We start from the raw sequence: 27,246 nt of genomic DNA on the forward strand, positions 1-27,246 counted from the left end.
ACATTATAAATTTTACCTTGCTGGGGACTGGATATTTTTATGTTCTATAAATATTCTTGAGCTGTGTTCAGAGTTGCCGTTAAGTTATTTGGAACTGGTTTGGTCCTTTCAGATCTTGCTTTTAAGATTTGTGAGGCAGGATCCAAGCAGTATTCAGTATAGGGCTACCTATTTCTGACTACTGAGGCAAGACCTTTCTGAATATATTACCCAATGCCCCGTGAATTGAGTTTTGTCAGTCTGGCTGGTGAGAACAAAGTCTGTAACCGGCCCCTTGTGACCCCTGGGTATTGTTCCTTCTAATCTTTTTGAGTGGTTCTTCTTCCTGTCTGAGAACATTTCCCCACATTCTGTGCTGGTCAGTACCCTGGTAAATACTTGAGGAGGGCCCTTTGCAGCTCTGAAGCACAGAGTTCTGTCTGGTACTGTCCGACTCTCAGCTCTACCTCCTCATCTCAGGGAATCTACTGGGCTCCCCCTGGATGCCCCTCTCTGCTCTGTGCCCTGGAAACTCTCTCAAGACAGTGAGCTGGGGCAACTGCAGGGCTCACCTCATTTTCTCCCCTTCTCGGGGATCACTGTCCTTCATTGCCTGATGTCCATGCCTCAGAAACTATGGTTTCATATACTTTGTACAGTTTTTTCGTTGTTTCAGATGGGATGGTGAATTCAGCCCCTGATATTCTATCTTGGTCAGATGGGAATATTTAACTGGATCTGTATCTTCTCATTTGAGCCCAATTCCTTACCTATATAGTGTATCAATTATATTTTATATATATTATATAATATTGCTCTATTAATGGGAGATGGATGAGTCACATCAAAATGTTTAAGATAAAACATTTCACTGTCTTTTGGAAATACTTTCTCAGTGTCAGTTAAAGGGAAACTCTTAACACAAGTTTGCTTTATCAAGAATCAGGAAGTACTATGAAATCAGCATTAGATTTTAAAAACTGTTGTTATGAGTAGGAGACTATATATTTTAGGTATTCGATTGGAAAACACACTTGTCAGAATTGTCTTTCCAGCTTAGTTTGCTGTATTACGTTTCTTCATCATTTGATGTGATGCCAGCTACTAATGACACAACTGATTTACCATCAGAAACTAGCATTGCTTTAGCATTTTTAATGAGCTTACTAGCTTTTGCTATAATGGTAGGAAATGCTGTGGTCATTTTAGCTTTTGTGGTGGACAAAAACCTTAGACATCGAAGTAATTACTTTTTCCTTAACTTGGCCATTTCTGACTTCTTTGTTGGTAAGTTACATATCTTTATTTAAGATAATCTTTTTCAATTATAATTCATTTCTAAAACCTTAAAGTGAGCTTTTATTATTTCAAGGGACTATTAAAAACAAAAAGTTTAAGGATTGAAACTCAGGGGAGGCTATACGGCACTGTATGGGCATGTTATATATATGTAAATCAGGTTTGTAGGGGAATTTTCATCTGAGAACTGTTTCTTTTTATGGAATAAAAATAAGTCCAGTATTGCTTTAATCTAAGAGTTATTTGTTTTTGGACCTATTTTCCTTGTATGTTTAGGTTTATAAGTATTCCTTTTTAAGTAAGCATAGTTTCTTTAATATCACAGTGTTGGAGTAATAGGAAATAATGTGTATGCTGGTAATCAGCACAATCAGAAAATAGGATGTTCAGGTCAATTACATACTATTGTTAATAATATTATTTTATAATATGGCATAGAATGTTGTAAAGTACACCCAACACTAAACTCCCTTGCATATAATATGGAACCACAGTGTTAATAATTGTAAGAGATCATTGAAATCAAAGTAATCTTTCTTTGAAAACATGCACTATATAATTTCTTACTGCCTGATGATCATTTTTTAACAATGCTTGTCATAATGAGTAAATATGCAGAAGTGTCAATTGATGATATGGTTTTATAGGAGCTTCTAGTATAATTTAATCTGTTATTGTGTACAGCTATATAAATGCTTGCATTTATGTTAAAACGAAACAAAACTCATAGAATACTTAGTTTATTGCCTGGAACACAGTGATTGCTCAACAAATGTTAGTCTTTTCACTCTTGATCTCTCTGAAGATAAATGTCAACTCAAACCAAGTACACAAATGTTAGTAGAGTACCTACCATGTAAGTACTGTTAGGTACCAATTACAGTTAGATAATGAGGAGATATCGAGAAGACTAGGTTAATCTCTTTCTTTAATAAGGTTTCAATACAGTAGAGTAGATAAGAGAAGTTCAGAAATAACTATAACAGGACAGGTTGATATGAAAACCCATAAAGACCCACCCAGTGCTGCGGGCACTCAGAGGAGGGAGAAAGCACATTTGGTTAGTGGGTAGTGGTCTCTGAAATGAACTTTAAAGGATGGGTAGAATTTCCATAGGCAGAGATGGAGAGGAGAGAGTATTCCAAGAATCAGCAACGATATGCTGGTAGAAAATCATCGTGTATACCTTCCTAAGTGTGAGCTCCAGGCTGGCTAGTGTGCAAATGGGCTGTGTGAGAACAGCTGAGGGTGAAGTTGGAGTAGTTGGAATCTATATAGTGAAGGCCCTTGACTACTAGTGTGAGTCTGGATTGGAGTTTATTCAGCAGGCAATGTGAGATTTAAGTGAATGATTGAATGGGTTGAAGCTTTACCTCAGAGGCATCAGAAGAGATGTAGCCGGTGGAAGAAGCTGGAGCAGAGGGTAGCTTCATTTCAGAGAGAATCCTGCAGTGACCTTGGCAGAAATCAGCAGTGGGCTCTGAGTGAGGGTGAGGGTGGAAAAGAAGTTCGGGAGCAGAGCTGCAAGGTGGGGTCAGGCAGGAGAAAGAGGAAGATGTGTTGAAGACTGAGTTCTGGGGGCAAGAGTATGACACTATTCACAGAATTAGGGAGCATTTGTGAAAGCAGCTTCTGCTTCTGATATTGCAATGATAAAAGTTTTGGAGGAAACTTCTAGTTGGAGAGATTGACTTAGGAATCCTGGTATAGAAATTATAGGGTCACAGAAAAAAGTGGGTAGCCAATATAGAAGTATTAAAAAATGCAACAATCTCCCCATTTCTCTCCTCAGTTCTGCCCCTCCAGGTAACCAACATTAACAACTTGATATAGATCCCTCCACATCATTCTCTATGCTCACATAAACACAGATAAATACACGAGTGTATTTATGTGAACAGAGAATATTCTATTATAAATATATGTATCCCTCTCCTCCTTCTTCACAGAACTGTACAACTTTTAGGTGACACTCAGCGCTTAAAGTGGAAAATGTATTTTGACTACCCCAAAGGGAGTTAGGCCCTGAATACCTGGTGGTCAGGAGGGATGGGGTAAAACTATATCCAACTGTGAGAGCCTGAGGCCTGAAACTTTCGAATGAAGATGGTTCTAGACAAGAAAAGAGTGCCTCTGTTTAAGGCCCAAAGTCTGCATCATGGCAGCCCCACCATCGTGGGCTTGAGCACCACAACATAAAGATGTGGTTTGTCTTTGAGAAATGTCCCTGCAGATGTGATGATTCAGCAGTCCTCGTGGCCTCCCTCCATCAGCAGGTGGATGGGAAAAGAAATGGCTTTGCTCCAGATGAGAGCGATTGGACACAGGCCAGAATCTCTTAATCTGCCGGTCTCATCCTTCATGTTTCCCCTGCCCCCTGCCAGCTTCATCCAGAGGTCCACTTTCTAACACAATATTCACCATGACAGCACAAGACTTAGCAGTCTCTGAGAGCATTTTGTAACAAGATTTGAGTTTTGTGTCAATGCTCTTCTTTCTCCTTTGCCATGGTCGAAAGTGTACCTTTCAGCTCTGAGCCTGTAGGACCTCATGGTGGTAGCAGTGGACCAGGGCAGAACTTGTGAGAGATTTTCTGTAGCTACAAGATAGCAATTCTTAATATTTGGGGTCATGAGACCCAGAGCTCCAGAACCATGTGGCGATGCCAGTGCAGATGAGAGCGTCACATGTGCTCGGTATGGTGGGCTTTATGGCTGAATGTCCTCTTTTCACAGGTTTCCGAACTGGCCTCCTGTTGAGAATTTAAATTTGTGGCACCTGAGAAGCTTCCCAGGCTGAATTTAGTTGAAAAGCAAAGACTTATTGAGGAAAAATTCCAGTACTAGCTACACTGATATATGTCATCTATACACTAGTCCAGAAAAAAATACTATTTATATCTTTACTGATATCTATAAAATTGGTATCACATAACTGATGTTTCCATCTGTGGGCACCTTTTTCACATCTACATTTGTGTGGTCATGTATGGTCTACATAAGCATGTGATGTATGATCCAGACAGGATCTTTAAGGGCAAAAGGTGGCTGCTGATGACAGAGTCTGAACCACATTTTCAGGATGGCAAAGTTTATCTTTAGTACAGGCATACCTCAGAGATACTGTGGGTTCAGTTCCAGACCACTGCAATAAAACAAATATCAAAATAAGAGTCACATGAATTTGTTGGTTTCCCAGTGCATATAAAAGGTATAGTCTACTAAGTGTGCAAAAGCATTACATCTAAAAAAACAATGTATATACCTTAATTTAAAAAATATTCTATTGCTAGAAAATGCTAACGAGCATCTGAGCCTTCATTGGATCATAATCTTTCTGCTCATGGAAGGTCTTGCCTCGATGGTGATGGATGCTGACCGATCAGGGTGGTGGCTGCTGAAGGCTGGGGTGCCTGGTGGCAATTTCTTAAAATAAGAGGACAGTGACAATTGCCACATCCATTGACTCTTCCTTTCACTTGAATACTTAGAGGTCATTTTAGGGTTATTAATTGGCTTAATTTCAATATTGTTGTGTCTCAGGGAATAGTGAAACCTGAGGAGAGGATAGAGACTGGGAAATGGCAGGGTGGTGGAGCAGTCAGAACGTACATGACATTTATTAAGTTCACCATCTTACATGGGCACAGTTCGTGGAGCTCCAAAACAATTAAAATAGTAACATCAAAGATCACCATAACAAATATAATAATAAAAAATTAAAAATATTGCGAGAATTAGCAAAATGTGACACAGAGACACAAAGTAAGCAAATGCTGTTGGAAAAAATAGTGCTGATAGACTTTGCTCGATGCAGGGTTGCCATGAACCTTTAATCTGTAAAATATGCAATATCCATGAAGTGCAATAAAGGAAGCACAACAGAATGAAGTATGCCTGTACCTTCATGCCTTGGTTCAGGACTCTTCTATTTCCCTCTGTGTTAGTCAGCTTGGGCTGCCCCAACAAAATAATCACAGTCTGGGTGACTTAACAGCAATTTACTTCCTCACAGCTCTGGAGCCTGGGAAATCTCAGATCTAGGTGCCAGCTGATTTGGTTCCTGGTGAGGGCTCTCTCCCTGGGTTGTAGATGGCTGCCTTCTTGCTTCACCCTCATATGGCCTGGAGACAGAGCTAGCAAGTGAGCTCTCTGGTGTTTCTTCTTACAAGGACACTAATCCTGTTGGATTAGGGCTCTACCCTTATGACCTAATTTAACTTTAATTACCTCCTTATAGGTCCCATCACCCTGGGGGTTTGGGTTTCAACATATGACTTTTGGTGGGGGGGGACACAAACATTTAGTCCATAATACCCTCTATACAATCACTGTTATCTACACACTCCTCTGTTGGCCCAAAGAATTCATTGGGGCTTTTAGCTCCCCCTACCTTTTTTTTTTTTTTTTTTTTTTGACTGTGCCACTTGGCATGGCATGTGGGATTTTAGTTCCCTCACCAGGGATCAAACCCTCGTCCCCTGCAGTGGAAGCATGGAGTCTTAACCACTGGACCACCAGGGAAGTCCCTCCCCCGACCTTTCAATTATCATTTTCTCATGGAAGATGCAGCTTCTTAACTGGCTTCAGAAAGAAGGGGCAATACCGGACTGGTGACAATTTTTACACAAACTGGGCTTTCCCATCCTCATCTATTCATTCATCCCATACTGATTTATTTTGAACCAGGCACCCATTTAGGTGTTGGGGATATATCAGTGAAAATACAGACAAAAATCCTTACCCTCGTGGTGCTTATATTTTTCCTGGGAGCAGGGGCGGGGAGAGGAAAGTAAACAGTATAAATAAGTAAATAAAACTACATAGCATTTTAGAGGTTGATCATTGCTACTGAGAAAAACATAATAGCAGGGAGGAAATGTGTTAGAGGTAGAGGTTGCAATGTAAACCTCAGGGGTAGGGCTCACTGAGGAAGATGTATTGGAGTAAGCAAAAGGAGCCTCTGAGGGAAGAGTGGTTCATGCCCAGGAAACCCATGCAAGAATCTGAGGGTGTGTGTACGGTGTATTTGACGCCAGATAGGGTGGAGCAGAGTGAGCTAGGGGTGGAGGGAGTAGCAGAGGGTTTCTTCTCTCCTCCCCCTGGTTCCTTCATTTCCTTTTTATTTGCTTCACCATCTTCTTTCAATATAGTTTGTTTTCCCTCACTCCCCTGCCTTCCCACCGCCACAATTGGTCATGCCAAAGGCTTATTGCTCTTGTCAAGGACCTGGCTATTAGTTTTTCTTATCAAGTCTATTTGACCCAGAAGCATGACTCCAGAGTGGAAGTTATGGAAACACCTAGGAGTGGGTATATCACAGATGTATTTCAGGTTCAGTTTCAGGTTCTGAAACTCCTTTGGAAGGAGCCGCAAAACCACTCAACAAGACAGAGGAACTGAGCATGACGTTTGTACTAAACCATCCCAAGGAACACAATGTGACAGCAGGGTTTCATTAAAACAAAAGGAATAGACTTGAGCCTGTTTTCAATTAACTGCTATTTCAAGCAGCTCCAGAGGTTTTGAACACACCTTTCTCTTTTATCTAATTCAGAAATTTTGTGAAAAACATTATCAATAAATAGACAATGGCATCTGTAATGCAAATGATTGGTGGCATCCCACTCTTCTTTCTCATCCAGGGGAGGAAATGAGTGTGTATGTGGAAAATGCTCCTGTCGGGAACACTGGAAGCCACAACTCTGGGCCAAAATATAATAAATTTCTCTGTTTTGAAGATACTTTGATTTATCTCAGGTGATCCTGAGATACCACGGGTTCACACACACACACACACACACACACACACACACACACACACACCCCTTTGAGATGGAAGGCACCATAAGGAAGCTTAGAGACTTACACCCATTATCTTGTAATAACCTATAATGGAGTATAATCTTCAAAAACAATGAATCACTATGGTGTACACCTGAAACTAACACAATACTGTAAATCAACTATACTTCAATTAAAAAAATAAAATATGCCAGAAATGTTTAGCATCCTAAAAGATATATGTACATACATACATATACATACATACACATACAGTTAAAATGTAAAACAAGCAGGCAATTTGAACTACAGGTAAGAACTGACCATACAACTCTTCTTCTCGATGGTGTCTTGTCTCTCATATTTGTATGTAAATCTAGGTACAGGACACTAAGTTCTGCATTTCCTTACACTAGTTCTAAAACAACACCTTTATATCCTCATGTCATCTTTTTTTTTTTTTTTTTTTTTTTAGGTTGTTTCCCTCGCTTGCCTATTGTAAATGGTGCTTCAATGAGTATTGGGTGCATGTATCTTTTCGAATTATAGTTTTGTCTGGATATATGCCCAGGATTGGGATTGCAGGATCATATGGCAACTCTATTTTTAGTTTATTGAGGAACCTCCATACTGTTTTCCATAGTGGCTGTACCAATTTACATTCTCACCAACAGTGTAAGAGGGTTCTCTTTTCTCCACACCCTCTCCAGTATTTGTTATTTGTAGACTTTTTAATGATGGTCATTCTGACTGGTGTGAGGTAGTACCTCGTTGTTTTGATTTGCATTTCTCTAATAATTAGCAATGTTGAACATCCTTTCATGTACCTGTTGGCCATCTCTATGTCTTCTTTGGAGAAATGTCTATTTAGGTCTTTTGTCCATTTTTGGTTGGGTTGTGTTTTTTTGTTATTGAGTTGTATGAGCTGTTTGTATATTTTGGAAATTGAGCCCTTGTCGGTCGCATCATTTGCAAATATCTTCTCCCAGTCTGTAGGTTGTCTTTTCATTTTGTGTATGGTTTCATTGCTGTACAGCAGCTCATAAGTTTGATTAGGTTCCATTTGTTTATTTTTGCTTTTATTTCTATTGCCTTGGGAGACTGACCTAAGAAAAACGATTGGTATGATTTATGTCAGAGAATGTTTTGCCTATGTTCTCTTCTAAGAGTTTCATGGTGTCATATCTTTTTTTTTTTTACAATGATAATTATCTTTAAAATATACATTTTTAAAAATTTTATTTTATTTATTTATTTTTTATACAGCAGGTTCTTATTGGTTATCTATTTTATACATATTTAGTGTATATATGTCAATCCCAATCTCCCAATTCATCCCACCACCAGCACCCCCGCCCCGCTTTCCCCCCTTGGTGTCCATACCTTTGTTCTCTACCTCTATTTCTGCCTTGCAAACCAGTTCATCTGTACCATTTTTCTAGATTCCACATATATGCATTAATATACGATACTTGTTTTTCTCTTTCTAATTTACTTCACTTTGTATGACAGTCTCTAGGTGCATCCACATCTCTACAAATGACCCAATTTCATTCCTTTTTATGGCTGAGTAATATTCCATTGTATATATGTACCACGTCTTCTTTATCTATTCATCTGTCGATGGGCATTTAGGTTGCTTCCATGACCTGGCTATTGTAAATAGTGCTGCAATGAACATTGGGGTGCTCATGTCATCTTGTTTTGGGAGAATGCAGGGTTTCCTTCAATCTCCCCTTCGCTTTTCTTTTATCTTTACTATTGTTCGTCATGATAGGCTAACTTGGTTCTCATATGGAAAATGGGAATTCCTGCCAAGTGCCTTCATAAAATATGAAGATATCCAACAAAATAAGATTTCAACCGAGTTTCCACTTAATAGGTTATTTTCTTAGTGAGTAGACCACCTGTCTGAAATGTCAATACAATTGAAAACCCCTATAAGCCTAAAGGAAGAGGAACCCAGTCCAGTCATTTTCCACAATGAAGCAGTTTCTCTGCTGAGTTGAATCACTCAGGTATTTGTTCATTTGGTGAAGGGTAGCAGTTAAAGTCAGGGGTTATGAAATCACGTTGCTTGGTTTGAAATCCAATTTTTCCCTTACTTGGGCTAATTATGTCTCCTTTTTGAACTTCAGATTCCTTATCTGTTAACTCAGCATGGTGCCTACCTCACAAAGTTTCTATGAAAGTTAAATGAGATGATATATGTAATACACATAACACAATGTCCGGCATGTGGTAATTGCACAATACCTATTAGCTGTTATTAATTTCCTTGAGTTAAATGTGCGAGCCATTGGTCAACTCTGGATGTTGTGAAAAATACAAAGATCGACTTCCCACACAGTCCCAGTCCTCAGGAGAAACAAGTTAACATATGACAATGATATAAAGTAGGATATATTTGTACATGAGAGGGGGAGAGATGAGTGAAGTGCCAGGAGAGGGCAGGTGACAGAGGGGTCACTTCTACCCAGGAAGTTCCAGGAAAGATGACAAGGAGGATGTCACTTTTTAAACTAAGTGAAGAATTAGAAGGAATTAAATAGACTTCTCCGTAGAAGAGAGGAGGATATTCTAGGAAGAAAGAATGTTGTTGGCAAAGGCAAAGAGATGTGACGATGTGAGATGTGTTTGGGGGAAGGGTGGCCCATCCTGTTTGGGTTGGATCATGAACACAAAGATGATGTGTGCTGTATATGGCTGGAAATACATGCTGGGACCTGAACTTAATTTGGAAAGTAGTAAGAAGCCATTGAAGGTACGATGTTTGTGACAGCTATTTTAAAAATGGTATTTAAAGAATGTGTAGGAGATCAGTCCTGAGTTTGTTGATGAAATACCATGAATTTCTAAATTATAATCAAGCTCTTTTTGGCCAGTTCAGATAGTTCATTGTGTTGTGTTCCTATGTCTCTTCGTATTCATTGATATGTGCTATTTTTTTTTACCCTCATTTTTTCCCTGTACAGGTGTGATCTCCATTCCTTTGTACATCCCTCACAGGCTGTTCGACTGGAAGTTTAAGATAACATCTGTGCATTTTGCTTCACTATTGACTATCTTTTGTGTACAACATCTGTGTATAACATTGTACTCATCAGCTTTGATCGATACCAGTCTCGAATGCTGTAAGTCAAAATATTAATTTATCCTCCTTAGAAGATTATATACTTGTAAATTTTGGGTCCCCAAGCAAAAAAATTTTTTGTTTAATTGGCAAAACTTAGAGAAGCCTGTTACCCTTTTGTTATCTAGCACTAAGTTCTCATTGGTGCTTAGTGAACATTTTCTGTGTGATTTGGTTAGGTCACTCACTTATGTACCACTAAAATGGGAAGGTGTCCACCAAAATCCAAGGCAAGTTGTGAGAAGTGGTAAATCGAGTACGCAGTAGATTGGATATGCATGAGTCTCACAGTAGGTTTATCTGTTCAACTCCTTAGACAACTTGAGACCTGAATGTTTTCTTCAGGATGGAACTTGGTGGGTAATTAGAAAGACTCCCAGACTTCTGAATGTCATGAGAAAATTAATTTTGAATGACCAAAGGAAAAGACAGTATACAGGGAAGCTATAGGTTATACAGTGGCACTAACCAGAAACTAACCAGTGTCATTTTAGGACCCATGCCAAGAAAGTCTGAACTTACCCAAGATTTAGAAGAGTTTCATCGACTAGTTCGTGACAGTTCTTAAGCTAAATTTATCGGCAATAGAATAAGAGGAGAGAATAAGGTTGATGTTAATAAGGATGAGGGATGGGAAGAGGCCACAGAAACATGGACGGTGATCTGAAGTCTTTGAGACCTAGATGGGAAACTTCCCTTCACTCCTGAGTCCCAGGGACCCAAATGTGTGGGAAACGACTGTGTGACAGGGATTTTGCTAAGGACACAAAACTGAATCTCCAGAGTCTTTCTTTTTGAGGAGCATAACAGTCTAATGTGGAGACAGATCCATAAACAAAGGGACTAAGTGTGGTGCTGGAGGCATTGAGAGGACAGTGACAGTTCTGTCCTGGGAGAGGTGTGCAGCTTGGAGGCAGACAGGATCAGGAGGGTGCACTGGACAAGGCAAGGATAAAAACTGCCATAACGAAGAGACTCCAAAATGCTGAGACCAAACAAGAGAGAAGCTAACTTTTCTCTCAAAGAACAGTTCAGGAAGATGGGAAGGCTCTGCTCCAGGAACTCACCCAGGGACCCAGGCTCTGTACCCTCTAGAGCAGGGACCTATGGTGTCTGTTGCAACTGCTCAAATAAAACTTTATTATCCAAACAGGTGGTGGGCCACACTTGCTCCATGGACAGTGGTTTGCTGACCCCCACCCGCCCTAAGTCATTAACCTCCTCTGCACACTCCAAGTCACGTTGTTGTCACTCCAGGTTCTAGAAAGGAAGGGCAAAAGGCAGAAGTCCAGGGTAAGGGATTTTCTTTTATCCAAGTAGTGCAGAATCACACAATCATTTCCACTCACCTTTCATTGGTGAAATTTAGTCATGTGGTCTTACCTTACTGCAAGGGAAGCTGGGAAGTGTGGCCTCTAGCTGAGCTGCCATATGGCCAGGAAGAAGTAGAGAATGGATGTGGTGGGACAGCCAGACACTTGACTGAGTATTTTATTGGCACCAGAGTCCACTGCAGTTTGTACTGGACGAACTCTGGAGAGAGTACAGATCAGTTTGGATTAGCAATCCAGAAGCCTATAATCTCAGATTTTTCAAACTGATAGTAATCCATTATTAAGTCATGAAATCAGTTCAGTGGGTTATTATGTCACTTTTTCGTAGAATGAAAAAATATGGAAAGAAGTACAATAGAACTTAACAGGTTAGAGTATAAAATATCAGAGTACCTTGTGCATAATAAAGGTAAGTATTGTTTTATGAATACTTTTGTCTGTATACTTCATTAGGGTATAAAATCTATTTCTTACTTTAGGTCACAGTCAAAATGTTTGAAAAGCGGTGCTCTAATAATCTTTCTTTAACTAAATCTTTAATTTGTACTTTAAAATTTTCCTTTCTTTCTGGGTTTTCTTTTTAATCTTCACTGAGTGTTCCTAGTTAGTGTTCACTGGGACATTTCTTCACTGAACCTCCAAGCTCTTGAGTCAACCTCAGGTTTGTGTTAGGGTAAGGGATGGCTTGCCCAGTTAGAAAAAGGGCTTAGAAGTTACAGAGAGTTGAGGAGTGATGTCCAGAGAGAAAATGGGTGGGCTTGTTTCTTGGTCTTGCCCTGAGAAATTCCCCTGGCAATGGAGGCTGTAAACTTGGTGAGGGCCAGGTCAGCTGGATCCGGGTCCCTGGTACACAGCACAGAGTCAAGTGTAAAAAGTGCTCCATGCATGAGTATATGAATGCTCACGGGGGTGCTCAGGCAGCACTCGCACCTCTGTTGGCTGAGTTCCAACACAGCTGTATGAAGCCAGAAGGAAGGCTTTAAAGACCACAGGAGCTCGCAGGAAGTGATCATGCGCAATTGAGCTCTTGCTGTAGCTAAAAGTAGAGGAGACAGTGTAATAGGGCAAGGCGGCAGGCTGGGTTTGGGAAATGGAAATCTGACAATAGTTTGGGGAAGGAAGGCTCGATGCAGATGGCAGTGCATGACAGGCACTTAGAACGGCTCTGCAATCCCATCTCATTATTAACACCAGCAAGTTCCAGGGGTTGCTCTGCCTCACAAAAGAAACCGGACTGACAGAATGTTTGGATATCTTATTGGGGTGGGGAAGGAAGCAGGGTAAGAGACAACATCCTGAATAATGAACATATTCTGTAGTGGGTGAGAACTGGGCCACTGATGAATTTCAGGGAGGCACGGTCCTGGATTTAAGCAATGCTTGAACTGTCATCTGTCAAAAATGCTACCCAGAGATGAAGAGATTGGCATCATCTTCTCAATTCCCTTGGATGTCCATTATCCCATTTGACCTTATGCATAATAGGAAAGAGATTACTTTCCAGCATATTGCATCATATCATTACAAAGGCTGAACAGAGCAATTAAAAAACTAAATGCAGTTTTATGACCATCTGGGTATTGTTACCATCTTCATAATCATTAGATTTAGTGCAAGTATTAATTAGTGGTATGAGAAGCAGAAGGCAAAAAAATGTATTGTACATGGGAGCTTGTGGTCAGCACCATATGCATTTTAGCTTAGCCTCAGAAATACCAGTAATTTGGAAAAAGAAAAAGAAAACCCCATTTCCCTGCAGTTTTTAAAAATAACTTTTTTTTTTTAAAACCAGCCTCCTTTTACCTCTAGCCAATTGGTGAGCCCTTCCCAGCATGTACAATCCATCAAAGAAAGACAGTGCTGGGCATTGTTACACCCCTTTAATAAAAATGAGAAACCACTTTAGAACAAGACTTAAAAACTCATAGAGAAAATAGCACTTGAGGGATGGTGAAAGGGAAGTGTGTTTCAACTTCATGGGTAAATCATTTCCTTTTCCTTGAGTGCAAAAGGCAGAGAAACATGGAACATTTGGGCTGGAAGGAATCTTACTGATCTAAAAGGTGTCCAGAGAGGTTGTGTGCTCTAGGTCCCCTTAAGAAAGTCTTGGGTCATATGTTTATCCCTCATACAGGGTGGTTGGCATTTTAGATTTCTTATAGAAGATTGCAGAGTCAATCAAAGGTCATGGGTCTTGTGATCCAAGAGCAATCCTCCCTCATAGAATCTCATTTTCCCTTACAGAAGCCTGTCCTTGTGACCAAGTGGACTTAGAACATTCTTCACCCCTATAAAAAGACCATGGCACTCACCACAGCCATGTCTCTCCAGTGGCTGGCCACCACTGCTTCGGCACCATTTTTGTTGGGTAGATACGTTTGTAGAAAGAAATGATTTGGTCACGCTCAGTAACACTGTAGTATCTCCCCACAGCTGGTTTAAACTTTCTTTTTGTGCGTCATCTTGTGGGAGTAACATAAGAGTTCTTCTCTTTTTGACCCCACCTTGAAGGCTCAGCATAAACGGCAGAGTAGATTCTTCCTAAATACTGGATTTAGAAAAGCCAGTGTCTTTTAAACTTTTCTGACTGTGACTTCAGTGATAAATGCATTTTACACTATGATTCAGTACACACATTTCTCTTTCTCTACGTATATCTATATTCCCAAAGCAAAAGTTTCATCAAACAATACATATCTTTATGATGTGTGATGCATTCTGACACTGATTATTCCAGTTCATTAAAAAAATATTGCTGCTCATGATCCAGCTGGCAAGTTAAAAACACCATGAAAATGGGCATTTAGTTTCAGTTAACAGTTCAGGTTAGTGTCTGTGGACTAGGAAAAACTGCATTCTTATTTTAGATATCGACCTTGACATTTTCTATAGTGTCAGAGGTTTAACCTTGAACTGCTAAGAAAGTCTACATCTTGGCCCAGGGTCCACCGAAATCAAACCCTCTGCCCTGGCCCAGATCATGTTACCCAAATTCAGTGAATATCCCCGCTTTGCACATCCCTGAAAATCCTGAGGGCCAATGGTATGCTTTGTGCAATCAACATATGCTCATTGTATTGAAAATAATTTATTTGGTTTCTTTTAGGTATCTTGCAGAGCTCAACACACTGGGATCTTGAAGATTGTGGTTCTGATGGTGGCCATCTGGGTAGTGGCCTTCTTAGTGCGTGGGCCAATAATTCTAGTTTCAGAGGCCTGGAAGAATGGCAAGGGGGATTGTGAACCTGGATTCTTTACAGAATGGTATATACCATTACCATTTACTTCTTCTTTTCCAATTTGTATTCCTTTTATTTCTTTTTCTTCTCTGATTGCAATGGCTAAGCCTTCCAGAACTATGTTGAAAAATAGTGGCGAGAGTGGACATCCTTGTCTTGTTCCTGATCTTAGAGGAAATGCTTTCAGTTTTTCACCATTGAGAATGATGTTTCCTGTGGGTTTGTCGTATATGGACCTTATTATGTTGAGGTAGGTTCCCTCTCCGCCCACTTTCTGGAGAGTTTTTATCAGAAATGGGTGTTGAATTTTGTCAAAAGCTTTTTCTGCATCTATTGAGATGATCATATGGTTTTTATTCTTCAGTTTGTTAATACGGTGTATCACATTGATTGATTTGTTTATATTGAAGAATCCTTGCATCCCTGGGATAAATCCCACTTGATCATGGTGTATGCTTCTTTTAATGTGTTGTTGGAATCTGTTTGCTAGTATTTTGTTGAGGATTTTTGCATCTATATTCATGAGTGATATTGGTCTGTAGTTTTCTTTTTTTGTAGTATCTTTGTCTGGTTTTGGTATCAGGGTGATGGTGGACTCACAGAATGAGTTTGGGAGTGTTCCTTCCTCTGCAATTTTTTGGAAGAGTTTGAGAAAGATGGGTGTTAGCTCTTCTCTAAATGTTTGATACAATTCACCTGTGAAGCCATCTGGTCCTGGACTTCTGTTTGTTGGAAGATTTTTAATCACAGTTTCAATTTCATTGCCTGGGATTGGTCTGTTCATATTTTCTATTTCTCCCTGGTTCAGTCTTGGAAGGTTATACCTTTCTAAAAGTTTGTCCATTTCTTCCAGGTTGTCCATTTTATTGGCATAGAGTTGCTTATAGTAGTCTCTTAGGATGCTTTGTATTTCTGTGGTGTCTGTTTTAACTTCTCCTTTTTCATTTCTAATTTTATTGATTTGAGTCCTCTCCCTCTTTTTCTTGATGAGTCTGGCTAATGGTTTATCAATTTTGTTGATCTTCTCAAAGAACCAGCTTTTAGTTTTATTGATCTTTGCTATTCTTTGTTTCTATTTCATTTATTTCTGCTCTGATCTTTATGATTTCTTTCCTTCTGCTAACTTTGGGTTTTGTTTGTTCTTCTTTCTCTAGTTCCTTTAGGTGTAAGGTTAGATTGTTTATTTGAGATTTCTTTTGTTTCTTGAGGTAGGCTTTTATTGCTATAAACTTCCCTTTTAGAACTGCTTTTGCTGCATCCCACAGGTTTTGTATCATCATGTTTTTGTTGTCATTTGTCTCTAGGTATTTTTTGATTTCCTCTTTGATTTCTTCAGTGATTTCTTGGTTATTTAGTAACGTATTGTTTAGCCTCCATGTGTTTTTGTTTTTCTACGTTTTTTTCCCTGTAATTTATTTGTAATCTCATAGCACTGTGGTCAGAAAAGATGCTTGATATGATTTCAATTTTCTTAAATTTACCAAGGCTTGATTTGTGGCCCAAGATGTGATCCATCCTGGAGAATGTTCTGTGAACACTCGAGAAGAAACTGTAATCTGCTCTTTTTGGATGGAATGTCCTATAACTATCAATTAAATATATCTGGTCTATTGTGTCATTTAAAGCTTGTGTTTCCTTATTAATTTTCTGTTTGGATGATCTGTCCATTGGTGTAAGTGAGGTGTTAAAGTCCCCTACTATTACTGTGTTACTGTCGATTTCCTCTTTTATAGCTGTTAGCAGTTGCCTTATGTATTGAGGTGCTCCTATGTTCTTCTTCTTGGATTGATCCCTTGATCATTATGTAGTGTCCTTCCTTGCCTCTTGTAACATTCTATATTTTAAAGTCTATTTTATCTGATATGAATATTGCTACTCCAGCTTTCTTTTGATTTCCATTTGCATGGATTATCTTTTTCCATCCCCTCACTTTCTGTCTGTATGTGTCCCTAGGTCTGAAGTGGGTCTCTTGTAGACAGCATATATATTGGTCTTGTTTTTGTATCCATTCAGTGAGCCTGTGTCTTTTGGTTGGAACATTTAATCCATTCACGTTTAAGGTAATTATCGATATGCATGTTCTTATTACCATTTTCTTAATTGTTTTGGGTTTGTTTTTGTAGGTCCTTTTCTTCTCTTGTGTTTCCCACTTAGAGACCTTCCTTTAGCATTTGATGTAGAGCTGGTTTGGTGGTGCTGAATTCTCTTAGCTTTTGCTTGTCTGTAAAGCTTTCGATTTCTCCATCGAATCTGAAGGAGATCCTTGCGGGTAGAGTAATCTTGGTTGTAGGTTCTTCCCTTTCATCACTTTAAATATGTCCTGCCACTCCCTTTTGGCTTGTAGAGTTTCTGCTGAGAAATCAGCTGTTAACCTTATGGGAGTTCCCTTGTATGTTATTTGTCATTTTTCCCTTGTTGCTTTCAATAATTTTTCTTTCTCTTTAATTTTTGTCAATTTGATTACTGTGTGTCTCGGTGTGTTTCTCCTTGGGTTTATCCTGCCTGGGACTCTCTTTGCTTCCTGGACTTGGGTGGCTATTTCCTTTCCCATGTCAGGGAAGTTTTCGACTATAATCTCTTCAAGTATTTTCTCAGGTCCTTTCTCTCTCTCTTCTCCTTCTGGGACCCCTATAATGCAAATGTTGTTGTGTTTAATGTTGTCCCAGAGGTCTCTTAGGCTGTCTTCATTTCTTTTCATTCTTTTTTCTTTATTCTGTTCTGCAGCAGTGAATTCCACCATTCTGTCTTCCAGGACACTTATCCATTCTTCTGCCTCAGTTATTCTGCTATTGATTCCTTCTAGTGTATTTTTCATTTCAGTTATTGTATTGTTCATCTTTGTTTGTTTGTTCTTTAATTCTTCTAGGTGTTTGTTCTTTAATTCTTCTAGGTCTTGGTTAAACATTTCTTGCATCTTCTCGATCTTTGCCTCCATTCTTTTTCTGAGGTCCTGGATCATCTTCACTATCATTATTCTGAATTCTTTTTCTGGAAGGTTGCCTATCTCCACTTCATTCAGTTGTTTTTCTGGGGTTTTATCTTGTTCCTTCATCTGGTCCATAGCCCTCTGACTTTTCATCTTGTCTATTTTTCTGTGAATGTGGTTTTTGTTCCACAGGCTGCAGGATTGTATTTCTTCTTGCTTCTACTGTCTGCCCTCTGGTCTTCTCAGAGTTCTTATACAGATTAGTCATTTTCATATTTCTTAGACCTTTTAAACCTTTGATTAATTTCAAAGACTAAATTACGAAAATATTTTAAGTATATCATAAATGCTTAGAAATGCACATGATTTTTATATACACTTATGCCTTAACATTAAGTTCAAAACAGGAAATACATGCTTAACATTCAATCATAATTTGAAAAATTTGAGAAGTAAACCCTCATGAACAGACAAGTTTTTATAAAGCTGTTACTTGTCAGCTGTTGGTTTTAACATTCATAAATCAGTAGTTTTGGATTTCATCTGATCACTGGAGGCTTGAATGTTCATTGAATGGAGTGGCCACAGGAGAACTTTCCTCAGTTGAACCTTGGGGGAAACATGCCTAAATTGTCGTATGTATTTTCTAAAATACAGAAAATATAATATGTATTGTATTTCATTCAATCCAAGATGCTGTCAATGTAAGACATACCATCTTATAGTATAAAAGAGAAAATGCTTTAGATTGTCTATAAAACAATACTTAAAAAATCACAATTATAATAAGTCCTATTCTGATTTCAGGATTGTTGAAAAGTGAGAAATGTGTGTTTTAGAAGTGATGAAATATGATCTAGGTATGAGAAATGACAGAACAGGGCTAATCCTCTATGAAATGAGAGTTTGAATAAAATACTTCTGATGGTACATTCATGTATTCATTAAACAAATGTGTATTAGGAGTCTATCACGTATTAACTACTTATTGTAAAGATGTCTGTGAATCTTGCCAGTAAGATTTATATTCCCTGGGGCAGGAATATTACTTTTCTTTTAGTACAATGCACCTCATAGCTATTTATGGAAAAGGCACACACTAGGCATTTTCCTTAAAAAGGGAATGTCGATACCAGTCTTTTATTTTTTGTTTTTTTTAAACATTTGATGAATTTTTAAAAAGGATTTAGTTATTATTTACTTATTTATTTTATTTATTTTTGGCTGTGTCAGGTCTTAGTTGTGGCACTCAGGATCTTCGTTGAGGCATGCAGGATCATTTGTTGCAGCGTGCGAGCTCTTTGGTGTGGCACGCAGGCTTCTCTCTAGTTGTGGTGTACGGGTTTTCTCTTCTCTACTTTTGGTGCACAGGCTGTAGGGCGCATGGGCTCTGTACTTGTGGCATGCAGGTTCCAGAGCGTGTGGACTCTGTAGTTTGTGGCATGCGGGCTCTAGTTGAGGCTCGCAAGTTCAGTAGTTGTGGCGTGCAGGCTTAGTTGTCCCGTGGCATGTGGGATCTTAGTTCCCTGACCCATGATCGAACCCGAAACCACCAGGGAAGTCCCAATCCCAGTCTTTTAAATGCAAGTCTTTTAAATTTGCACTGAAGGAATTTTAAAATGATTTTCATTATAATAAAAATAATATGAACTTATTATAAAAAGACAACAGTTAAACAATTCCTTTACCCAAGAAGCAGCCACAACTATTAGTTTGGTATAGGTGTTTCTAGAGAAAAGAATGATATAATCCCATTTTCGAGAAACACATGTTCATATATCTAAACATCTCAAGATATCCTCAGGTGGGGCTTTTCATAAAACAAAGGCTCCTATTCTAGTATGAGTAATTACCATCCTCCAGTCCCCAGTAGAGCTGGTTTATAAACACTAAAGTTTAGGGACTTCCCTGGTGGTCCAGTGATAAAGAATCAGCCTTCCAATGCAGGGGATGTGTGTTCGATGGAGAGAGCGCCTCAACGAGAGAGCCTGCGTGCCGCAAACTACAGGGCCCATGCGCCCTGGAGCCCATGCACCACAACTAGAGAGAGAAAGCCCGCATGACGCAATGAAAGATCCTGCATGCCTCAACAAAGATGCTGTGTGCCACAACTAAGACCTGATGCAGACAAAAAATTAAAGAAAATAAATAAAATTAAAAATTAAAAAAATACTAAGTTTTAAAGATATTTAATTTTAAATTATTTTAAAACACATATTTAAAAAATTTTTAAATACTTATTAGCTCATCTTAAATCCAGACCCAACTCCACTGGCATAATTGGCAGAACATTCCTAAGAATGTTGTTTCCTAGGTGTTGGCTTCAGTTGGTCTGTATAGATATAGATTCAAGAAGAGTGAAGGCAGATTTAGGGCTATGTCAATTATGAATGGCACTTTAGGTATAGTCTTTTTATGGGTCATGAGGGCTTTAAATATAAATAACTGAACAATCATAATAACTATTTTACAGAACTGCTTTTTGTGGCTTTTTGGTAACTACTTTCTTGTAGCAAGAATCTTGAGATTTGAAACTATTCTTCACACTGTGATTTCAGAAAAAGTAATTCTTGTATACAAAATAAACTTTTTGTTCTAATAATTGTTATCAGTCAGGGTTGAGTAAAGTTATTTCAAACAGAAGGAATTTAAATAGTGCAGGATATCAGAAGGCTGAAAGAGCAAGAAGTGGATGTTTATGTAACCCAGAGATTAATAATTTAAGAAAATGACTACCATCTTTAAGGTTAGAGACAGTAAAAGAGAAGAAGTGGTGTTATCAGAATCTAGGATCTTGGAGACATCCTTACAGGGCTAATGCTTGGGGCCTGATTAATTCCTGATGCCCAATGGTAGAGCTTGGACAGCCGAAGAGGTGGGTGCTCAGACTGCCTTGAGGGTAGATGAGGCAGGGCAGCCAAGGCTGCGGCTAGTACCTCTGATGGGTCCCAGCAAGGCAGGAACATTGCTGTGCACTGCTGCTAGAGGGATGCCAAGTCAAGTGAGTTTTCTTCTCTGCACGTCCTGCCTTCCAATCTCTTGCCAGTGCCTTCCATTCATTGAACCTAACTGAAAGCAAGTTGGCAAGGGAGTCTGGGAAACATGATTCCTAGGTCCAGCCTACAGTGCGGTGTATAAAAAGGTAGGCTTGGAGCTAACAGACACCAGATAACTGGCAAAAGCATCCTATATTAAATAATAAAGTAGAACTTCGGTCTTCAGGGATTTAGCATTCACAGTTTCAACTATATATAAGCAACTGGCTGGTCCATAACATTGTAATTTTCTTAAGGCACAAATTCACATCATGTATCTTTAGGCTGGTATGCTGAGTGATTCGGCTGCTAATGTTACCGAAATAAGTGTATGGACCCTGCTAGGGCCTGCCTTGGCGGGGGAGGGTTATTTTTCCCTTCGGGTTTGAGTAGGTGAATAATGAAACCAAGCTTCCGACACAGCACAAGCTTTATTCAGTGACCAAAGAATGGACTGGAACTAAGTTCACAGATCAACTTCTCACCCAGCTGGTGAGAGTGATTTAATTTTAAAGAATAAAGCTAAAGGGAAGTGACGCATAGGCATTAGTTTACTGCGGGGAAGGGGTAGGGCTTTTTTGAGGGAGTGTGGTGTCACCCCCTTTTTATACTTTTTTGGTCCTTAATGTCTGGTCCTGGTTGTTGATAGGTGTGTGCTAATGTAGTAAAATCAATGTATAATGAGACTCAGGGTCTGTTGGAGGTCAGATTTGTTGCCATTTTGGTCCCAGCTGGTTCCATCTGTTTTTTTTTTCTTGTTTAGTGTGTGGCTTCCTTTCTTATCTCTGGACCCTTTAACTTAAAGATTTACGTTCACTCCCGCTAAAGGTGGGGGTAGTTGGCAGGTTTTGAGCAAGGACACTCCTGCTAACAGGGGGTTGATGGGTTTTGAGCAAAGACCTGGAGCTGTTCTGGCAACATTAAGCCCAGCATCCTCATTCCCACAAAGTTTTCTTGACCTCTGTTCTTGTCACATGGACTTTAGTACTTAAGAAGTGTTCAACATTTTTGTGTTGGTGATGCAAGTGAAAGAGGAATGAAGTCCAGGATAGCATGGGACTCAGCAGTGGGCATCATTGGTGGGTTCCCTACAGAGATTCTAAGCTGGCAGTTCATGGAGGTGTCTGGTCTATGAGTGGATTTTGTTATTTAAAAATTGGGGAATTCAACATTAAAATGGAGATTTTCAGGGGTTTTTTTTTTTGTTTTTTGTTTTTAAAGAAATTGAAAGATCCAGCAACATTGGGCCCACATTCCCTCAAGAAAACAATTTGCCGAATCTAAATTCTGAGTAGTGGCTGCCTCTTGTAGGCAGGGAGATACCCTGCAGGGCTCCACAGTTCCATTTTCCTTCATTTAGTCACTTTCATTTGCCTGTCTGTTCCCTTTAGGTATCTGAATTGCAGGCCCTGCTCTATATGTAAAAAGAATAAGTGATTCATGAAACTAGAGAGTACCCTAGAAACTACAAACATTGCCTTTTCTTTATTTTTTTTAATTTTAATTTTTTGGCTGCGTTGGGTCTTCATTGCTGCACGCGGGCTTTCTCTAGTTGCGGTGAGCGGGGGCCACTCTTCATTGTGGTTCGTGGGCTTCTCGTTGTGGTGGCTTCTCTTGTTGTGGAGCACAGGCTCTAGGTGCACGGGCTTCAGCAGCTGTGGCTCGTGGGCTCTAGAGCACAGGCTCAGTAGTTGTGGCACATGGGCTTAGTTACTCTGCAGCATGTGGGATCTTCCCAGACCAGGGATCAAACCCGTGTCCCCAGCATCAGCAGGCGGATTTTTAACCACTGCGTCACCAGGGAAGTCCCAACATTGCCTTTTCTGTTGGAAATTTTATGTTCTGGGGCTCCTTCAGTTAGGATTCCTTTGGTTACAAGTGACAGAAACACAAATTGAACCACCTGGGCAAAAGTGAAGGTATTGGTTCCCATTATCAAAATGCGTAAAGACAATGGTGGGAGCCACCCCAGGGATGATGGAAACCAGACACTCTGTGACTTTATTTTATATTGTGGCTTCTCCACGAGGCTGGGATGATGGATGCTTACATCCTTCTTGATCAGATAGGAAAAGGGCCTCTCCTAGTAACAGTGAAAAAAAAAATCCTGGAAAAGCTAAATTGAGTGCCCAGTGGGTACCTTGTGTGGATATCTTCAGACCAATACAGGGGAGGATGGATACTAGTACTGTCCCTTTGGGTCAGTTCCCCCTTCAGACCAATCTCTGTGGCAGAGAGGTAGGGTCAGCCCCATTCAAACCATGTGCCAGAATGGGGAGGAACAGTTTTCTCAAATGAAGAGAGGTATGGTTACCAGAAGAAGAAGGAAGAGAAAATAAATGTCTACTCCAAGGGGTATTCAAAAATTGGGGATGTAGGGGCTTCCCTGGTGGCGCAGTGGTTGAGAATCTGCCTGCCAATGCAGGGGACACGGGTTCGAGCCCTGGTCTGGGAAGATCCCACATGCCGTGGAGCAACTAGGCCCGTGAGCCACAACTACTGAGCCTGCGCGTCTGGAGCCTGTGCTCTGCAACAAGAGGCCGCGATAGTGAGAGGCCCGCGCACCGCAATGAAGAGTGGCCCCCACTTGCTGCAGCTGGAGAAAGCCCTCGCACAGAAACGAATACCCAACACAGCCATAAAATAAAAATAAATAAATAAGCAAATATGGTTAAGAAAAATATATTAAAAAAAAATTGGGGATGTAATGAACATCTGATTGTCTTCCTCACACATTGTATAAGACTGCCCAAATGGCCTCAATTCTCTACCCCTTCCTGTATCCCCACCCTTTGCCATGTAACTTTGCAGCTCTTCCCATCAAGAGGGACTTGCTTGGCCAACAGGCAGTGAAAGTGACACCATCTCAATGTCAAGCCTAGGCCTCAAGAGGCCTGAGTTTATCTGTTCTATTTCTGAGAACCTTGCTCAGCTACCAGGTGGACACACCCAGGCTAGCCTACTGGAGGAAGAGTGACCACGTGTGACAGAATCAAGCTGTCGTCATAGCTGAGCCATCTTAGAGCAGTCAGCCGCCAGCTGACTCAGCAGTTGATTGGAGATGCCCAGGCAAACACTGGCTAAATGAGGCCAGGTGATTGCAGCCTAGCATGGCCCAGACCAGAAGAACCACTGAGCTGACCCAGAGACTCCTGAGCAATGATAAGTCGCTGCATTTTGGGAATGGTCCGATATTCACTAACAGCTACCTGACACAGCAAGTGTCCACCTTCCAGTGTATTAAACGTAGCCTCTGAAAGTTGAGCAGGAGAGAGATATAGATATTTACATCACTTGTTCTTTTGTGGTAACTGAGACAAAAGACAAACATTATTATGTAATAGGGCAGACTTTTTTTTTTTAAAGGCCACGGCTACTTCTCTGCAACAACACAGTCATTGCAAAATGATTTAGTAGCAAGATAACCGATTTTGAAATATCATAGACTACACAACATAACAATAGTAGGATAGATGCACACATGAGGGTAAAGCTGTACCATGGGGATGGAAGAGAAAGGGCATCACAGGTTAAAACAAGCTGTTCTTAGCTATGTGCCTCCCTCTCTTAATCACCTTGTTCAGTCTCTTCACGTTCCATCTTAAGTCAGATATTGCAACCTACGGACTGGTTATGCACTTTGTATTAAGTAGTCTCTCTTTTGGACCCTTTCCTCCTTGCTCATGCCTGTAGTCATTTCATTATGAGATTAAACATCTACTAGGGAATAAGAGAAGAAGGAGGACTTTCAGTAGAAGAAGCCAGTTTGGTTAATGACGAGTAGTTCTGTGAAGGATCAGTGGAAGAAGTCGAATTTATCTCTCCTTTCAGATTTTTTTTTAAATTAATTAATTAATTTTTGGCTGCGTTGGGTCTTCGTTTCTGTGTAAGGGCTTTCTCTAGTTGCGGCAAGGGGGGCCACTCTTCATCGCGGTGCACGGGCCTCTCACTATCGCGGCCTCTCTTGTTGCGGAGCACAGGCTCCAGAGGAGCAGGCTCAGTAGTTGTGGCTCACGGGCCCAGTTGCTCCGCGGCATGTGGGATCTTCCCAGACCAGGGCTCGAACCCGTGTCCCCTGCATTGGCAGGCAGATTCTCAACCACTGCGCCACCAGGGAAGCCCCTCCTTTCAGATTTTTATACTGCCTTTCTCTGCTCTCTTACTATAGATCATAAGGAGTTGACCATAAAAAAAAAAAAAAAATCCCGCAGGAAAAGTTTAGGTTAGTTAACCAGAGTCTAACCTGCTGGGATAATATCAGAGCCTAATTGACCTGGGGGAAGGGAAATACCCAACTCCAGCTGGCTCTAGCCATCCCGACCCACCTAAGGGGGGAGGGAAATAAAACCCAGAAATAAGTGTGAAGTTCACAGTGAAGAGGCACAGGCTCATTGAAAGATGGAGACCTAATCATAGAACAACAGAACGCTTCCCTTCCTGACACCTCACCACCACATCGCTAAAAGTCTACTTATGGTAGTTCCTTTTACGAAGTATATCATATTCAGCTACTAAGGAAAAAATTACAAAGCATACCAAAAGGCAAAACCCACAATTTGAAGAGACAGAGGAAGCATCAGAACTAGACATAGTAGGGATGTCGGAATTATCAGACTGGGAGTTTAAACCCACTCTGATGAATATGCTGAGGTCTCTAGTGGATGAGGTAGTCAGCCTGCAAGGCAATGTAAGCAGAGAGACAGAAATTCTAAGAAATGTTTAGGTAACTTAAAACATTTTTCTGACATTCACCCTAACTTAAAATTTCCAGTAGTCAAGATAAAGACGTAAAAGATATGCTTTTTCCTCCATAGAAAGGCACTTACCAGTTCCTTTTTAGAAACCGGAAGACAACTTTTTTAAAATTATTACTCCATTCTTCCTGTGTCCTCACCCCATTCTAGGGCATCTGGGTCATGGCTGAGGTGGCAGTGAGGCAACTGGTTGGATGTTCTGCCCTTCTTGGCTTCCCATTTCTGGAACCTCAATTTCTGAGTTTTGAGTTTAATCCTTATATTTGGGTTTTGTCCCTCTGGCTTCACATGGCTCAAGCTGGGCTAAAGGTCCTCATTATTTATTTTTTACTTTTAAAGATTTAATTTTATTTATTTTTGGCTGTGTTGGGTCTTCGTTGCTGCATGCGGGCTTTCTCTAGTTGTGGTGAGCAGAGGCTACTCTTTGCTGCAGTGCGTGGGCTTCTCATTGCAGTGCCTTCTCTTGTTGCGGAGCACAGGCTCTAGGCGCACAGGCTTCAGTAGTTGTGGCACACGTGCTCAGTAGTTGTGGCATGCGGGCTCTAGAGCATAGGCTCAGTAGTTGTGGTGCACGGGCTTAGTTGCTCCGTGGCATGTGGGATCTTCCCGGACCAGGGCTCAAACCCATGTCCCCTGCATTGGCAGGTGGCTTCTTAACCACTGCGCCACCAGGGAAGTCCGAGGTCCTCATTATTACTGAGTTAGGAATAGCTCTCAAGGGGCTGCAGTCCCCCTGGTATGGAGTTGGGCACCATGGTCTACTCCTCAGCGTTCTTCACTCTTAGGCATTCATGAGGACCGAGAAAAGGAGGGTCTGGAGTCTGAAAGCTGTACTCTCTACACTAGTCTCGGGACTGAGGTAAAGTCTGTTCCTTTGAGAACATAGTCCCATCAGGGTTTGTACCATGTAGCAGCTAATGGGGGACAAGTTAGGCAGAGTCCTTGCCTTTAAGGAGTTACGTATCATCTGGCTTGGAATCAACAGGGACACGCACAGAAATGTGCTCTGCAGTGAGATGACAAAGCATGATGAATGGTTTCTTTTATAGTGATGCTTGCAGGGATGCAAGAGAGGGCAGCGCCCCTACAGCTGGACTGCTGCAGAACTGCCCTGCTTGGCCCTACATCTTTCCAAGCAACCCAGTCCTTCCGTGGCAAGGCTGTGTAGCTGTGCTCCTAGACTAGTATAGACAAGGCTTTGCCTGGAGAAGGTTAGAATAGAATTTACATGGATAAATCAGAATAGGATTTGTATGGATAATGCAGACACTAAACATGGTGCTTTCTTTTTGCCAGATAGGGTTCCTTAGAACACCTGTGGAAAACAGATACCGTTGTTATTCTTACTCCACAGAGGAGGAAACTAAAGAGTACATGACTGGCCCCAGGTGGTACAATCAGCAGATAATGAAGCCGGAACTTGAACTCAGGGAGTCTGAAATTTGAGTCCGAATGCTTAAGCTCCATCCTACACTGCCTCTTGGCCTTATGAGATCTCTGCTCACTCCTTCTTCCAACAGGGTAGTTAGTGAGTCAGAGCTTTTAGGAGGTGAATGTGAGTGAACTAAACAAAAACCTGAACCAAATCCCAAATAAACAAAACCAAATCAACAAAGCTCAAATCTAAAGGTCTTTTTCCCCCCCTCCCCCCGTCTACAACAGCAGTCTCCACTTTCTCCACCAGATGGCAGTAATTCCACATAGTTTCTCTCCCTTTTATTTCTGTTTGAGCAGCCACTGAATAGATGGGTAATATCGTTTTGT

General features: G+C 40.6%; 1 protein-coding gene across 1 annotated transcript; it reads left to right on the forward strand.

Annotated features, from left to right (window-relative positions):
• The first annotated feature begins 1,073 nt into the window (after positions 1–1,073).
• Positions 1,074–26,928, forward strand: HRH4 (histamine receptor H4). Its single transcript, XM_059893785.1, is given in 6 exon segments — positions 1,074–1,266; positions 10,037–10,087; positions 10,090–10,199; positions 14,635–14,794; positions 26,268–26,341; positions 26,779–26,928. Coding segments are annotated over 6 exon segments (738 nt in total).
• The last annotated feature ends 318 nt before the right edge of the window (positions 26,929–27,246 follow it).

This window comes from Balaenoptera ricei, chromosome 14 (assembly GCF_028023285.1).
Source record: "Balaenoptera ricei isolate mBalRic1 chromosome 14, mBalRic1.hap2, whole genome shotgun sequence".
NCBI classification, from domain to species: domain Eukaryota; kingdom Metazoa; phylum Chordata; class Mammalia; order Artiodactyla; family Balaenopteridae; genus Balaenoptera; species Balaenoptera ricei.